The sequence below is a fragment of the Apodemus sylvaticus genome, chromosome 7 (genome assembly GCF_947179515.1).
Source record: "Apodemus sylvaticus chromosome 7, mApoSyl1.1, whole genome shotgun sequence".
NCBI lineage: Eukaryota > Metazoa > Chordata > Mammalia > Rodentia > Muridae > Apodemus > Apodemus sylvaticus.
In genome coordinates this window covers 56873999-56887275 of record NC_067478.1, presented here as the reverse complement: position 1 = coordinate 56887275, position 13277 = coordinate 56873999, and the positions used below count along the sequence as shown (strand labels likewise).

Sequence of the window (13277 nt, the reverse complement as noted above, 5' to 3'; positions counted from 1 at the left end):
TGCTAAGTTGCATTAATTTTCTGTGTTAGTAGTTAGGAGTTTGGAAGTGGATGGCAATAATGTGATGATTATATTGATTTCTAAGTTTATTGAGCTGTCAGAAAATGTGTATGGGGTAATTCTTGGTCATTGGTATTTACTTCTTTATAACTAGCCTGTGAGATAGAGAGAATGTGTTCTCTGTGACTTGAGTGTAAGATTGTTATATAACGTGATTATAAATTTCTTGTTTTCTCTCTGCGATTTTGATGTCATACGATGCACTGCTCTGACACATAGGTATGCTGACATTCAAAATGACTGTTTTTCATTGCAAATTATTCGTTTCATCTTTTTGCCACAATGCAGTGATATTTTTTATCCATCATAATTTAATACATTTATGAAAACTTGATAATATTGTTATATGCTTCATTAAAATTGTGTTTTCTAATGTATTTTGTCCACTTGTTTATGCAATGACCTCTCTAAATTATATCTTAGAAGTATTTCTTATGAGTATAGTATGCAGTGTTTCTCTGTGTAGTTTTGGCTGTCCTGGAACTTGATCTGTAGATCAGGCTGGCCTTGAGCTCATAGAGATTCTCCTGCCTCTGTCTCTCAAGTACTGTGATTAAAGGTGTGTGCCAGCACACCTTTATTTTTTAAGGTTTAAAAAAGACATTATGAATCTCAGCTGGGCACAAAGACACAAGCCTGCAGCCTCAGCTACTATGGAAGCTGAGCCAGAAAGGCCCCTTGAGCCCAGAAGTTTCAGGACTGCCTGGGGGACATAGCAAGACCATCTATGTCTGTGTAAAACAAATTCTGAAATTTCTGTCCTTAGCTGGCAAATTCAGTATTGTAATATTTATAAATATTTTGATTATTAAAGATTTTTTTGTGTTTTATATTTATATTCTTCAACATCACTTTCTGTAGTGGTTTGAATATGCTTGGCCCTAGTGGGAGCAGCACTAGTAAGGGGTGTGGCCTTGTTGGAGGACTTGTGTCACAGTTGGGGTGCACTTTGAGATTCTCCTCCTAGCTGCCTAGAAGAATGCATCTTCTCCTAGCAGCCTTCAGATAAAGATGTAGAACTCTCAGCTCCTTCTGCACCGTGCCTGCCTCGGTATGGCCATGCTTCCCACCTTGATAATAATGGACTGAACCTCTGAACTTGTAAGCCAGCCCCAGTTAAATGTCCTTTATAAGAGTTGCCTCGATCATGGTGTCTCTTCACAGCAATGGAAACCCTAACTAAGACACTTTCTTTATTACTTTCTGCTGGGTTGATCTAGTTTGTTTTTGTTGTTTGTTGTTTGTTGTTTTGTTTCTTCTTCTCTATTGAAATTGAAAGCCAGGATGAAAAGGAAAGACCTTAGAGAATCAAGTCTTGGGCTTCCATGCTACTTCCACAACTTGGGAAAAGTCTGGCCTCCCTTCAAGTTCTCTTATTTTCGTAACAGGCATAGTGCTTCAAGGGTCCCCTTCAAGGGTCCGTCCTGCGTCCCTGCAATCCATATCTCAGAGAGCTCAGTTTCATCTGCAGCTTCTGCACTTCACAGAGAAGCCAGCCAGACCCCATGCCCATGGGCTCTGGGTCAGCCTTCATCTGCCCTAAGCCAGAGACAGACAACAAACAGTGGCCGTTCAGCCTGACCATCAAATAACTCAAAGGCCAGCCACAAAGAACCCAGTGTTGACTCAGTGTTATCCTTGTTCTTTTTATTAGCAATGTTATTATCAGTTCTTTGAACATTTCAGGCAGAGTAGCAGTGTATTTCAAGCATGTTATTCTTCTCTTTAAAAATACATATTTTATTTTAAATTATGTGTACTGTGTTTGTGTGCATGTGAGTATGGTGTCTGCACAGAGACCAGAAGAGGACAACAGGTCCCCAGAAAATGGAGTGAGCTACCATGTGGGTGCTGGGAACTGAACTCCAGCCCTCTGAAAGACCAGCAAGTGCTCTTAAGTGATAAATCACCTTTGCAGCCCCCCCTTCATTCTAAACTCCTTTTTCCTGTCCTTTGCATTCAACTGTTCATTTTGAAGTTATTTTTATTGCATTCTTACCAGCATTTCAACGTGGAACTTCTAGTCTGCCACACTCAAACAAGCTATGGGAAGTAACTGACTGGCCTTTAAAAAAATGTCTGTGCTATCTGAGTGTTTCCACCTCAGCCCTTTCACTACTATCTGGGTTCCTAGGTTTCCTGCTGGCTGACAGGTAGATTTCCCTATACTGATAACTTATTCTGAAGCTCCAATGTTCTGATCTCTTCTAGAAACCTCTTCCCTCAGGTGGAGGCAGACCTCCTGGACCCCACAATCTGTCATGCTCAGAGTCCAGGGAGGACATCTGGATGCTGTTCCCAGTGCTGAAGGTCCTGGGCATGCTATTCCAGTCACCTGAAATGGTGTGACAGCTCAGCCTTCCAGCTAGGCACACCCCTGGCTGGGATGGAAACATATGCAGCCGGAAGCCCCAGGCACGCTCAGACCTTCCAGGGGTTGGCTTTCCAATACATCCTAGGGCCTTGCTTCCTGCCACTTCGATTTGGCTGGACAGCTTGCTCCAGCCACAGACATTCCCTGAGCGGCTGTCTGAATTAACATCTGAGCTTGGCCAGCACTAGTGCAGCTGTGGGCTCTGGCATGGCTGCTTGTGAGTAAATTCCTTCGTAAGTCCCACAGAGCTGCCTTGATTTCTCCTTTGGGTGTTATTATCTGAGAGCAGGGCCAGCTCCATAGGTATGAAACTGCAGCCACCCTAGGCCCCACAGGCAGAGGCTCCTCTTCTTGGATTAATGGTCTGATGCTGCTCTGTTGAAATCTCAAATAGCTCATAGATAAAAATCTTGGTTTAACCCAGGCCTCAGAACGCAAATAGCCTCCTATAAGGAGGGACAGAGAGCATCACTGGCCCTTGAGAAAGTAGGTGAGGCTTACTAAGTCGGTCTCTTGGGAATCCAGAGCAAAGGGCATCTTGAGTAATAGTTTCAGAATATCTTTTCAGATGAAAAGATGTCCTGTAGAATTTATTCTTCCAGGAGGTTTCCCACACATCTAGATAGAGTTGGGTTTTTTTGTTTTTTGTTTTTAGAGCTTCCAGAGAGCATAGCTATCCTTTAAAAGGGCTGTCATGTTAATGATCTACCTCTTTCCAGCCTATAGGACTACTGAAAGCTTAAGCTGTGGCTTATATGACTTCAGATCCTGGATTTTTATATTTTAATTGAATTCATTTATCTTATTGTTTTTGAAGGTTTTATTTTAATTGTGTGTTTGTGTCTGGGCTGGGGAAGTATGTGCATGTGAGTGTAATTGCTCACAGGTGTCAAAAGAGGGCATCCGATTCTCCTGGAGCTAAGTTACAGGCAGTTGTGAGCCTTCTCATGTGGGTGCTGGGAACTGTCTTCTGCAGGCGCAGCAAGCAGTCTTAACTGCTAAACCCTTAACTCCAACCCCAAGTTTGTTTTAAATGTAAATATCTCCTCGGAGCTAATCGCTACCTTGATGGACAGCATAGCTCTGAACAGTCAGGTTCTGACCCTCTCCTTTGATTACATTTTGCTTTGGTTTCACAGTAAGATTTAGACATTGTCCAGAAGGATTTCTTAGAGTCAAATTTATTAATAACTAATATGGAGGGTCTAATTCTTGGTGTCTTCTCTTCAGTATAGAAAAGGCCCTTTCTGCCCATGAAAGGTAGGTCATGTAACTCACTGCTAGAGCCTGTGAGAGATGGATGGGCAGATGAACTGCTGAAAGACTGCCCCACCCGATTCCAAGGGGAAGGAAAAGGGAACACAAAGCAGACACAAGAAGGCCAGAGGCCGGATTCCTGGCGATGAGTGGAGGTGAGGAGGCGGCAGTGGGAGGCAAGTTGACAGATGAGCATGAGCCATTGTCACCACGGAGCTCACATGACTGGGTATTGCACAGGCGACCCAGCGAGTCCCGAGTGTTCTGACAGACCCAGTGGTTTTGAGAGCACAGGGATACATCAGAGGGCTTTGGACACAAGCAAGAGTTAGCTGAATGGGAACATTCAGATGACCAGGACCATGAATTTCAGAGGTAATTTCCTCAAAAGTCTAGACTGGGAAAATAACACTGCAGTGATCACCAATTCAGAGTAGAAAATCTTGTCACTGGATCACTGACCAATGAGGATCTAGGTAATACCACCTCTACCACCATGTTCCTTCTCAACTTATTCCAAATCCAGTTCACACAGAAGCTAGCTTGAAAGAGAACAAAGGGATGGAGATAAAATATAAACTAACAGAATTCACTTAAAGAGGTCATATGAGTCACTCAAATAAACGAAGTTTAACTGAATTCAATAACCTTCGGGCTTCCTTTCCCAGCTCCCCATAAAAGAGCAGTGGATTAGGGAACTGTGAAGATTTCCCTGGGTGTCTGACTAAACACAGGAATGCAGTGGGTTCCTCACTACAAGCATGTCAGGCTTGCTCCCAAGCCTAGTATGGACAGTAGTTCTATGTACGGGCTTTGTTTGCTCTGGGGTGACATGGCTGAGGAGGATACCTGCTCAGCTGAGTCTAGGGACCAGCCACACCAGTGACAGAACTGGCCACTTGACCGCATAGATGATTTCTCTTTGTGGATACTCAAAACCTAGCAAGAAAGGACATTTTAAGCACACCTGGAAGGGACTTTTCTTTTGTCATTAATCTGGACGAGGAAAAGGTTTTGAGATCAATAGGCAAGGAGTTATTTGGCAGGCTAAGGTCTCATTCCCTCATGCTTAATGAATCATATCCGGAATCAAGTAGGCAAGACACACTTGGACGAAAGCCTAATATAGATATGTATCTAGGTCTAGCATCCTATCCGGCTCTTGCTTGTACAATCCTCTGTGGGCTACACCACCACCTGCAGGCCAGCCCTAAAAAGTACACATCCGAGAAAATGGCGGTGCCCAGCCAAAATAGCTGCATTGTGCTTTGTTCAAGCTTTGCTTAGAGTCCTGGGGTCAGGGCCACACGGCTCATCACCATATAGCTCAACTCCTAGAGTTTAGTAGACAATTAATTCTTCACACATTTCTTCTCTTTGGCTTGCTCAGTAGAAAAGGGGTTTTCTTGGTTCTCAGGTGCAAATGCAGGCTTCTAAACAGCCCTGTGTGATTCCTGCAGTTTTCTGTAATCTACCCAACACAGCCCAGTCCACTTGACTATCTTCAGCCACTGAGACCAGAGCATTTTGTCCCAGGGGGATAGGCCTGATGACTTTACCCATGGGTTTCTGTCTCTAGGAAACTGCCTTTTGGAAATGTTTAATTCCCTACCCTCTTGAGAACAAGATCATTTGTCTGCCAAGCTGGTGTGGTTAATTAGATGCAGAAATTCAGACCAATCACCTTCCTGGAGCACTTTGGATTTAACATTTCCTATGCAATCAGATGCAGCAGAATCCTGAGCGGAGGCTACGGCACCACTTTCGGAAAATCGAGGAAGATAGTCCATCCTATCCTGGTCTTCACAAAGAGGACACTGGGCCATGCAGGGGCTCCCATACCTGGGCTTGTATGCCATATAGGTGTAAGTACATGATCTGAGTGAGCTACAGGGTAAAGTCAGTCAGTCACTGCTGCGAGAAAACTGGGACAGATAAGTTTGGGGGAGAAAACCAAACTCTATTTTGAAAATGTTTGATTTGAAATGCTTATTAGTTATCTGATGAAAACGTTAAGTAGAAAGATTTGCTCAGTCTACAGCTTGGGGCGAAATGTCAGGACTGGAGAACATTGATCTGGGAGTTATTGACAAAGAGATAGAAGTTAAAGCCATGGGATAAGACCTCCTACAAAGTGAGCATGTCTGTCTAAAGAACAGGAGTTTAAATGACTCAAAAATCGGGATAAAAGAAGGGAGGCAGCAGGCTTCCAAGAAACCAACGAGGTACAGTAAAGCTGAAGCCTGGTGCGATCTGGGATCACCAAGAGGCCAATAAGAGACTTGCTCAGAGCGTGAGGCACCCGAGCAGCTGCTGGGGGGGGGGGGGTGCGATGGAGAGGAGCCTAGATCCTAGGGAGAACGTATGTAAGATGAAATAAAATGGGTGGATGAAGAGGCAGAGATGCTGGATAAGCAATAGGAAGGCAGCTAATTAAATGAATGGCTTGGAAGGGAACTGTGGAGACACTGGAGAGAATGAGCCGGGAAAGTCTCTCCATAGCGAGGGGGCATCCAGGACATAAGTGGTAAGATCCCAGGGGCCCTGGCATCCAGGGTGGAAAGAAAACTTTAGTAAATGTGATGACGGGAAGCATTACAGTTGTCTTCTGGTTGCTTCTGCTTCAGTTATAAAAGGAGTGGTGGGTTTGGTTTTGCCAGTTTCTGTGAGCCTTGGACTGAAAGCGTCTCCTAGTTAGAGCATCCTTCACTCTCTCCTGAAGTTGAGCTAGGAGAGCCCAGTCCTCAAGGCTTCTGGATCTCCAGCTATACCTCATGCAGTTCTGGTGCTTAGGAAGGTCAGCTGGATGGGGAGATGTAGCATGTCCCAACCCTGCCTGAGAACCCACCCAAGCTGCTCAGACTTCAGGATATAGCCAATGGAAGAACTGGTAGGTTAGTGTGTCCACCCACAGGCTGGGGCTGCAGGCGCCGTTTAGTTTCTGCCTCATCATGACGTCTTACTTACTTCCTCAGTTGGGCTTCCAGTTTGCCCTCACATTTGAGCTCCTCTCCCTCTCTCCCTCCTTCCCTCCCTCCCTCTCTCCTTCCCTCTGTATCTGTCTTTTCTCTTCCATTTCCATCTTTCCTCTCCCAACCCCCTCTCTTTCTCCTTACAGATCTGACAAGGCTTTGGCACTAACAAGCAATTAATCCAGCTCCCCCAGGATGCCTCCCCTTGACTCCAGCCTTTTCAGCTCCAGCCACAGACTTGTTCTGGGCTCCCACTACCACATCCCTTTCCAGGAACACAGGTCCTCATGCAAATGTGAGAACCAAGTAAAAAGATAACTAATGTATCCATAAGACCTTATTGATGAGTTAAAACCACCGAGATGGCTTTTGGAACAGATCTCTGTCATTGAACCCTCTTCATCTCCTTCAAGTCCAGTGGGGGAAGAAAATATCTTCTCAGGAACAGTGCATCTCCTGGGAAAATGAGTGAAAATATAGATGATTGGGGCTTAGAGAAGATGAGAATAAAGAGGTGAGCTTCCTCCCTCCCTGCCAACAAGCTCTCAGTCACAACACATAGTCACCACATTTATTGCTGCTTAAATAACAGATTAGAATGTTTCTTTTCCTAGTAAGAATTGTATAGTAAAAAACGAAGACATATATTAATATAAAATGAAAACATATAACTGTACATCAGTGTTTTAGTTTAGTAAATAGGCTTTTATTGTACTTGAATAAAACAATCTAATTTAAGATGTTTCTAACTAAATACGAGTCTGAGTCAATGCTTACTTTCCAAATTAATCCTTGACTTAAATGAATGAGGCTATTTTAAAAATGTTATTAGGGTGCTAGAGAAATGGCTCATCAGTTTGGTGTTTTTATTTGCATTTCCTAACAGCTAAGAATACTGGCCACTTTTCCAGGTGCCTTCTGGCTGTCTGCCCAGCTTTTCAGTTATTCGTGGACTGATTAGATTATTTATGGTGTTTCAGCTCTGAAGTTCCTTTTGGATTTTATATACTAACGTATCAGTTGTGAATCTGGCAAGGACTTTCTCTCACTGGGTAGCTGCCTCTTCTTTAGGTTGCTTCCTTTACTGTGTAGAAGCTTTTAGTTTCATGGGCTCCCATTTGTCAACTCTTCGTGCTCCTTTTTTATGCTATTAGAATCTTTTTCAGAAAGTCCTTGCCCATTCCTGTGTCAGGAAGTGTTTTCTCCTGGCATCTACATTAGTTACTTTGGCTACTCTGACCAAATTACTCAACAGAAATGACTTAAGGGAACTTTGGCTCATGGTTTCAGAGGAATCTAGTCCATCACAGTGAGGAAGGTGTGCCACAGTTCATGGCGGTGGGAACATGTGGCAAGCCAATGACAAAGAGCTTGGGATTGGAACCAGAAACAGGTTCAGCTTCCAAAGGCTGTCCTTTTGCCAGCCAGGCCCCACCTCAAGTTTCTTATGGTTTTTAAATTAGTACCACACTGGGGACTGAGTACTCAAACATGAAACTATGGGAACATTCTAGATTCAAACCACAACTGGATCCTCTGAATCCCTCTCTCCACTGGGCTTTTCCTCTGGCTCATTTGTCTTTAGCTTGTCTTGGGCTTGCCTAGCCCAATTCTAGTAAGCATCCCCCTTCAGTGAACTTGAGAAGTTTGACACCCAAATAGCCTTGATATCTGATCAACTTTCTTAACCCTTACCTTTGCTATGTGGCCTGTGTTCAGCAGCAAAGCTAATATATCAGTTCAGGAAGACTGTTCTCAGTCCAGTGTCCCTTCTTGGACATTCTGCACAATGACCTTCAATCCTTACTCGACTTTGTCTGAAACAAGTTCTTGATCCTTCTCACCTTCTGGGGTACAGTCTACCCCTACTGAGGCCATCTTGAATAAATCTTCCTATGTTTGCAAGTGACAGAATCATGTTTGCTGTCAAAGAGTCACGAGGAGAGTGGGGGTTCTTCAATCAGAGAGTGAAGTAGAAGCCCTTAAGTCCAGCTCGACTCAGATGCTGTTCTGTCCTTCTAACTTACTTTTGGAATCCTTAAAATCTTACTTGTCCCACAGGCGTGTTACCCTTTCTCTTTACTTTTGGCTGTTGACTACATTTCATGGCAGTCACTAATTCATCACACGGAACAGAATAAGAACCATTTAATATGATTATCTTCCCCATTAAAGCTGTCATCATAATTAGAGCTGCGGTGAACTGTTTGCCAGGAATGATGACTTCTGCCAAGAAAAACTTGGGTGTCATTTTAGAAAAATTCTTAGGTGGGGGGAGGAGAAGATCAGAACCATCTGCGGAGGAGCCAAAGCTAAATAATGATCGGCAGAGCCCCTTTCCCTGTCTGCCAAACTCTGCCCAGCCAGCCAACTGGACCTTGCCAAAGACGCTGGACTGAACCAGCTTTCAAGGTAGCCCAAGGGGCACGCCCTATCCAAGGAAGAGAGCCTTCAGAAAACCCAGTGGCAAATCAAAATCAGGCCTTCATGAGCAGGCTCTCTTTAAAAGTTCCAAATATAATTGTTTGCAACCCCACTGTTTCCAGGGCAACCACCTGAGCCAGGACAGAAGCAGAAGGCTAGACTGGGACCACCCACTGCAGTTCTCATTTTATCTTGATGGCAAGAACCTCCATACCGACTCAGAGTGTTTGTCAGGCCTCTTGCTGTGAATCACTGGAATAACATTTTGCCCTGGTGGAAGAGTGCCACAGGCTGCCGCTCCCTCAACCCCCATACCGAGGTGCTTTTAAATGGAACCAAACATCCCAGGGGAGTTTTCTCAGCACAAGAATTACTTTGTCGCACATTTTTAGATTACACCGTAAATTATAGATTAAAAAAAAATACATTATGCTAATTTCTTCCAGCGTGCCTTTTAGTTATTTTTAGGGAAAGTGTCTTTGGAATTGAGCTTCTCTGTTAAGTGAGACGAGAGGAGATAAGAATAAAACCAAGACAGAAGGATGTGTAGGACTCTAGCTGTGGCCACAACACACCCGGGCACTTGGGAACGAGCAGTTTGTGTCCAGTGCAGATTTTAGCTGATGTCAGTGGAAGTCGATCTGGCGTGGGAGTCATTAGGCTTGGGTGTGCCTTCTCTTTCTGCAACTGTTTTGGATGTGTGACTTTGGAGCAATTTGATTCATTTTCCTAAGAGTCCCCTAATCTATGAAATGAGTGTGTTCGGCAAGATCTCTCAGGGGCTTGTCCTCCTTGCACAGTGTGCTGAACTGAGTCGAATGTCCTCACACCGCTTGAACAGATGGTGTTGACTAGCTTTATAAGGAATAAACAAACACAGCTGTGAGCATTAGAGAAAATCCAGCAGTACAAAACCCTTGCCCTGAGTTCTTCATGATGACGAGTTACACTGGGCAGTTGGCTGGTTTTTCCCCTTATATGTGCTGGACCCTTCTGTAAGCTTGCTTTAGACAGGATTCAGAAGCAGGCCACAAGAACTAGTGAGGTTGTTTAAGCAGTAAGGCTTGGGTGTAGAGAGTCAGAAATCCGTGTGTCAAGTACTGGATAAGGAGACGAAGGACCACAGGACACTCCCAGCATCTCACTGTAGAATCCACCTGTCCAGAAGACATCTCTGCAACAACCAAGCAAGGTGCCTCATTTGGGTGCCAAGACTGTGGGAAAACTCTACTAATTAAGGTCAAAGTTTACCATTGATAACCTTTTTGGGGCTCAGAGTATAATAGGACTCCCTTCGTTAACAGAGTTTCTCCTTCTCTGCCCTTGTCTGGGGTGTTCTAAGCCCCACACTTGCCTCTACCTAAGGAATATCACGTGGCCTCAATTAGTGTAGAGGATCAATTTCCTGCCTCCTGACAAAACCTGTTAAGCCAGCACCTGAGATTCCTGAGGTGCTTCCTCATGCTAATGAGGTATGCCAGGTCCCCAGCCAATGGCCTTTGCCCATCCTGGATGTCCCTACCTTCAGTCCCCCAAAACTGTATAAACCCCCAGTCACCCTAAGTAAAGTCAACCTGCCTACTGACAAGCGATCCAGTGCAGCTTATCACTGTGCATACGCACAGGGATTCAGAACACCCTAATTAACATTTCTGTTCCCACTGCCCTTGTGGACTTGTGCCATTGTGTATCAGACAATGGTCCACGAAGATGGAGAGGCCAACACAAGATCACATTACCAAAGAACCACAGTGCAGAGAGCTGGAGCCTCCATTCTTGGTCTATCTGTACTATACCTAATCTATAAGTGTCACAATTAAGGCTTTGGTGTTGCTTCACATTTGCAATTATAAGGGAATGCTTCCAACAACATATCACAAAGACCTGAACTTTGGAGATTTAAACAAAAGAGAATAATTCACATATCTGCTCTTTTTAGTGTCATTAATATTAAGAGCAGGATATATTCAATATTGCTAAATCTGTTTTTCATCTGTCCAGTGGCCTTTTGGTTTCTTCCAGGAGCCTGAATGTAAAAGGGTGGGTGTTAAGATATGGTGTTAGGAGGTAGGGTAACCTTTAAGAGGTGGGGTCTTATAAAAGGTCCTTGGGCCATTGAGAGAATGCCCTTGAAGGAGTTTATATTTATTGAGATGGAGACTCACTATATAGTTTGGCTGGCCTGGAACTTGCTATATAGACCAAGCTGTCCTTGAACTCACAGAGATCCACATGGCTCAGCCTCCTAAGTGCTGGGATCGAAGGCATGTGCCGCCACTCTCTTCTTGCTCCATCTTCTTGATCCTGCAACTCTGGGCTTGTGCTATGATCACAATGTGCCCACATCACTAGATGTACTGTCTAGTTTTGTGTGTCAACTTGACACAGGCTGGAGTTATCACAGAGAAAGGAGCTTCAGTTGGGGAAGTGCCTCCATGAGATCCAGGTGTAAGGCATTTTCTCAATTAGTGATCAAGTGGGGAGGGCCCCTTGTGAATGGTTCCACCTTTGGGCTGGTGCTCTTGTGTTCTATAAGAGAGCAGGCTGAGCAAGCCAGGGGAAGCAAGCCAGTAGGAAACATCCCTCCATGGCCTCTGCATCAGCTCCTGCTTCCTGACCTGCTTGAGTTCCAGTCCTGACTTCCTTTAGTGATGAACTGCAATGTGGAAGTGTAAGCTGAATAAACCCTTTCCTCCCCAACTTGCTTCTTGGTCATGATGTTTGTGCAGGAATAGAAACCCTGTCTAAGACACTAGAGGGAGGCCCAAACCAACAGGTTCCTTGGCTTGAATCTGAACGTCCTAAAGAGGTAGTATATCAGTACTTTCCAGTTCATGCTTGTTTGGATGCTTCTTTATCTGAAAAGCTAACTGACCAACCCTAAGGGGACTAATAATGCCTGTTTTAGAACTGTATATGACTACATATCACATATTTGTTGATTTTTACAAAAAAATATGAATCAGTCTTGGCTGACCTTTCCCATTTTCTTCAGTGGCAGGGCTATAAAATGGGAGTATGGGGCTAGAGAGATGGCTCAGCAGTTAAGAGCACTGGCTGCTCTTCTAGAGGTCCTAAGTTCAATTCCCAGCAATCACGTGATAGCTTACAACCATCTGTAATGGAATCTGATGCCCTCTTTCAGTGTGTCTGAAGAGAGTGACAGTGTACTCACATGTATAAAATAAATGAACAAATCTTTTAAAAAGGGTGTGTGTGTGTGTGAAGCAAAGACCTTCCCAAGCAAGGGAGAGGCCCATCACAAGGGACGCCACGACTTTGCTTCTACTACTGCTGTCTTGGGGGAGAGCATTTGGTCTTCAGTCTTCTGACTTCTGCTCCTCTCTGACAGCAGGCTGCAGTTAGGATTCCGTCCCTTGGCAGTTTGGTCTCTGTCTGCTTTCAGTAAGACAATTGTCTCTTACTTGCAGCAACTTGGGCTCTAAACACCAGACAAATCTCTCCAGCTGACATTTCTCTGTTGTCTCTTCCTTATCTCTAGCCAGAGTGGACATGATGGTCAACTTTTTAAATACAGCATGTTTACAGAGACATCCATCAATCACCTCAGTTATGTCAGAGAAATGGACACAATACTGGCCCCTGCCTCACAAACTCCTTTCCCCTCCACGCTGCCATTCTAAACAGAAAGCTACATTCAGGAGCAAATTTCTATCACAGTCCATTCTGTTTCTCCACTATGTGTGTATGTGTGTGTATGTGTGTGTATGTGTGTGTATGTGTGTGTATGTCTATTTCTCCACTATGTGTGTATGTGTACACACATACACACACATACACTTATACATATATATACATCATATACATACATATATACACACACAAGTATTCAGTCTGATAAAATAGGGAATGTGCTCAATCAAAAGGATTAAAAGAACCATGAAATTCTGGCTGTGATAAAGACAGGAATCGAAATGGTTCTAATACTCAGGTAATATAAGTCTTCAAAGCAATGCTAGCTCATCTTTTCTTCCTACCTGCTGCCTGTTCTTCAGTTTATTGATATGTACCTCAGGCTAGCCTGAAACTCACCACCCTTTTGCCTCAGTCGCCCATGTACTAGGATGGCAAGCTTGTGCCACAGCGTTGAATCTTCCTTTCTGTGCAGATATTTCTCTCCTGGGGATTAAGTTCTGAAGAAACTGAGGGCTGCCCACTCACCTCTTGGT

General features: G+C 44.2%; 1 protein-coding gene across 1 annotated transcript in view; it reads right to left on the bottom strand.

Moving 5' to 3' along the window:
* The window catches only part of LOC127689708 (uncharacterized), a 63819-nt gene extending 54905 nt beyond the window's left edge, over positions 1–8914 (bottom strand). The window contains exons 1-3 of the mRNA XM_052189344.1: positions 8714–8914; positions 4541–4630; positions 3713–4000 (exon numbers count right to left, since the gene is read on the bottom strand). Coding sequence (XP_052045304.1) covers positions 3713–4000; positions 4541–4630; positions 8714–8914 — 579 coding nt within the window. The remainder of the gene's footprint in view (positions 1–3712; positions 4001–4540; positions 4631–8713) is intronic.
* Between the last annotated feature and the right edge of the window lie 4363 nt (positions 8915–13277).